The sequence below is a fragment of the Austrofundulus limnaeus genome, unplaced genomic scaffold, assembly GCF_001266775.1.
Source record: "Austrofundulus limnaeus strain Quisiro unplaced genomic scaffold, Austrofundulus_limnaeus-1.0 Scaffold0, whole genome shotgun sequence".
Classification (NCBI taxonomy): Eukaryota; Metazoa; Chordata; class Actinopteri; order Cyprinodontiformes; family Rivulidae; genus Austrofundulus; species Austrofundulus limnaeus.
In genome coordinates, this window is record NW_013952402.1 from 9,001,242 (window position 1) to 9,005,007 (window position 3,766).

Consider the following 3,766-nt stretch of genomic DNA (forward strand, 5'->3'; position numbering starts at 1 on the left):
ATTGTATATAGTTATTTTTCAATGAAATAAATGCATTTTTTGAATTGAATTGAAATGGTACACAACAACAAATGTATAACTACAACCAAAACTAGCAATGCTCATTTGTTAACTGGTGTGATATAACAAACAGATAGAGCCATGTGGCTCTAACAAATGTGGGTGAAGCTGAATCAAAAGCCTTAAAAATCAGGCTCACCATCATCAGTATCATTAAATGTCTGGTATTCCTCCTCTGTAATAAAGGCATCAGAATCCCACTCAACAACAATTTCATCCTCTGTGTCTTGCAAGTGCCCCCTCTGGTGGGGAAACTTTTTTCAGGTAGACTAACTTTTACAGAACACCGGTAGACGGCAGCCATTACAGCTGACCATGTGTTTGTTGTTGTTCCAGSAGCGGCCCAGTTGCACATTAATTTCAATAGTTCGTTGRAGGTCAGTGTATCTTTTGGTCATTGGATTTTCATTTTCGAAACGGGAATTTTTTTGTTTTAAAATACTGAAATTAAATTTAAAATATAAAGCGTTTCTCGTTCTTAGTGTCCAAAAGGGATGAACGGAATTTTTTTAATGATTTGAGTTTCATTTTCTGTTTCAGATAACAAAAAAAGAAAATTAGTTTAAGGCAGAAACGAATAAAGGCTTGTTTGTTCATAATCCATGACAGGTCGTACCAACTTGCTGTTTCCCTACAATAAACTCTTTCACCACCAGAAGGGGTGTCTGCAATATCAAAGTTACTCAATAAACATCCCATTACAAGTAAAAAGCATTGATRCTGACTTCAGTATCAAATAAATTTGCCAAGTATTTATTTGGTATCAAATYGATCGATATCAAAGTCGTAGTACTGCCCACCCCTCGCTGAAAGGAAAACTCCGAGGACGCAAACTGAGGGAAAAAAGCACAGATTTTGTCAAAACTCAGGAGGGAAAAAAACTTTCTGCTCACAGAACAACAACTGTACAACACACTAATAGAATGAAAGTTGTCATATTTTGCTTTTTATTTAGAGAAATGGAGGTGAATTGGAGGAAGTAGCTGGCGTGAATTCAGTAAAAGAGACTTATTTGGCCAAAAGCCACATGAAGTTCCTCTGCAAAGCTTTTGGTCACAGAGCGACAGTCATCATACAACTCATTTATGAACATACATGTCTGTGTTTCTGCCTTTTATTTACAGAAATTTATGTTTCATTATGCAGAGCTGCCAGGTGAGCGCCCCTTCTGGTKKGGGAATAGATAGACGTAAAATAACAAACAAGCCTTTTTTTCGTTTCTGTTTTAAAGTAATTTTCCTTTTTGCTATCTGAAACAGAAAATGAAACTCAAATCATTTAAAAAATTTGTTTATCCCTTTTTGACACTAAGAATGAGAATGGCTTTGTATTTTTATTTTAATTCCAGTATTTTAAAACAAAAATCAAATATCCACTCGTTTCTTGTTTTTAACACTCGTTTCGAAAATGAAAATCCAATGACCAAAAGATACACTGACCGTTGGACTGCCTTTTTTTCTTTTTTTTTTTTTCACATCATGTTGCCAGCTTGGATCTGTTACTATCTCGCTCAGAGGCATGAAAGTGTCAGAGGTAAGCTCGCTTCAACCAGTTTTTATGACATGGTTTCATTTCCGGACTCAGGCATTTTGTGAATGAGGCCGATATTTTAGTTAAAATACATCWGCAAAAATATTTATCCRAGTATAGTACTACCCCCCMCAACTTTGTGCAYGATTTTATGGATTAAATTGTACAAATTATACTTGAGTAAATACGGTAGATATTCAAGTAKACTACTTTCTTTACTCCATGCCATGCACCAACTGCAACTGCACTTTGCATGTAATCCCCCCGAGGGTGTTCAAAAGAACCTTTAAAATGTCCACTACTTCTCCCYGGGCTCTGTCACAAGGTAGCAGCTTATGCATGCTGGGATGCAATATTCAAAGTGTTTCCCCTTACCACCCATCCTTCTCTCCCTCAGAGAGAAAGAAGCCCATGAAGTGTATGACCTTTCTGGATCTTTTAAAGGCAACCCAGACCTTTGTATGCAGACACAAATGAAGAYAGATCCATCGGTGGATGAAAAGGGTAAAGCCAACGCAGGCTGATCGACACTTTTTTTTTTTGCAATATGCTAATGAGCAGGTGACCCTGCCGATTTTCACAGTGCATACTAAGTGCATTCTTTGTCAGTCACCTCATTGATAGTCAGATTTCAAACAGAGCTACTGTAACCACAGCCTCAGGTCAAAATGTTGTTACACTGTGAAGGATGTTCAAGTCCTGTGATACCCTGTACTTCACTTTTGTCTGCATTGGTTAAAACTGTATCTCAAAGATTTGACAGCTGTGAGCAGAAAATTGCACCTCAATGAGTTGCACAAGGACTTACCCAAAGTTTGCTGAGTCATGTACACAATAATGCGAACATTGGTTTTCAGCTCAAACTGGATGAGGCCTTGGTTCAGCGCAGTGGCAAAAATGTCTGATATCTGTTTTAGACAGCAAACCAACAAAACAAAAAAAGCGAGAGAAACAATAATTTGAAGAAAAACCCAAACAGCTTGCAATTTAGGTGTTAAAAAGGAAAAAAAAAACTTTCTGTAACAGATGTTTCTATGTCATATTTAAAACACTTTGTGATACAAGGACAATCTGAAGTTAGCGTAATGAAGACAGAAAATAATTTGAACATTTTGGGAAAAAAATGGTTGTAAATGCATTTCTGATTCCAGTAGATGAGTCTGCAGCAATAAATACAAAGGAAGCAAAACGGATAATATTTAAATTAATTGTTAAATGGTTAAGAAAACAATTTCCTCTAAATTAAAGTACAGCCAAAACTACGTATTTTCCTTCATTATTTTATACATGCAGCTTTCAAGCTGTGCTTCACACTGTTTATTATCAATCATATTATACAGGTCAAAGCTAAACGTTGTTGCTCACTTTACTAATGCTGTGTTTAACCTCTCACTACTTCTCTCTTTTATAAGTTAATTGATGTTGTAGAAATTCACTCAGTCTTGGTGGGTTACTGTTTAAACATTCAGCCAACATTATAATAAGCAGAATGATAAATTAATGACTAAAAATACCTGCAATGACCCAGGGATTTTGTGTTGTTTTTTTCAGTTCATTGGTTTGCACTTCTAGTTATTCAGTCATGTTTTTATTTGTTATACTTAGATATATTTACATGTTCTGTGTGTTTTCTCATGCTAATTTTAGCATATAGCTAGCCAAATGGTTTGGTGTTCTAGCAAGCCTTTTGATACCTTTAGCTTTTACCTACCCTTTAAGCTAGCTTTTTGCTATTTTTAGAAATAGCATTTTGTGCCATTTTTGCTACTTTTAGGCAGCATTTTTTTTTCTAATTTTAGCTTTCACCTAGTGTTTTGTTTCTTTTTGCTTTAGCAACTCAATTTCAGAAAATGTCAGCAGTAAATCAGTACTCAGCATTCACTGCATTTTTAAAGAAAATACCCCTTTTCTGTCAGCTGCATTTCTTCTGCTCGTTGGGCTCACCTGTGACTCGTTCTGTCGTAACAGGTCCCTGTTTAAACAGCCTTTTGTTTCATGTTATTTGTCAGATTGTTCTGTTTGTTTCCTGTTTTTCTTCTATGCATACCTTCTCGATGTGAATGTTTTTTCRTTGAAGTTTCATGATTGTATCTCACAAAATATTACACAATAAAACTTGAAGATAAAAATTAACTTTAAGTAACCTTAACTGTAAGTTGTTTTTGTTATATATATA

General features: G+C 35.4%; 1 protein-coding gene across 1 annotated transcript in view; it reads right to left on the bottom strand.

Moving 5' to 3' along the window:
* The window catches only part of sorcs3b (sortilin related VPS10 domain containing receptor 3b), a 60,588-nt gene that overhangs the window by 6,162 nt on the left and 50,660 nt on the right, over nucleotides 1-3,766 (bottom strand). Inside the window, exon 24 of the mRNA XM_014002167.1 lies at nucleotides 2,399-2,498. Within this exon, the coding sequence (XP_013857621.1) occupies nucleotides 2,399-2,498 (100 nt within the window). The remainder of the gene's footprint in view (nucleotides 1-2,398; nucleotides 2,499-3,766) is intronic.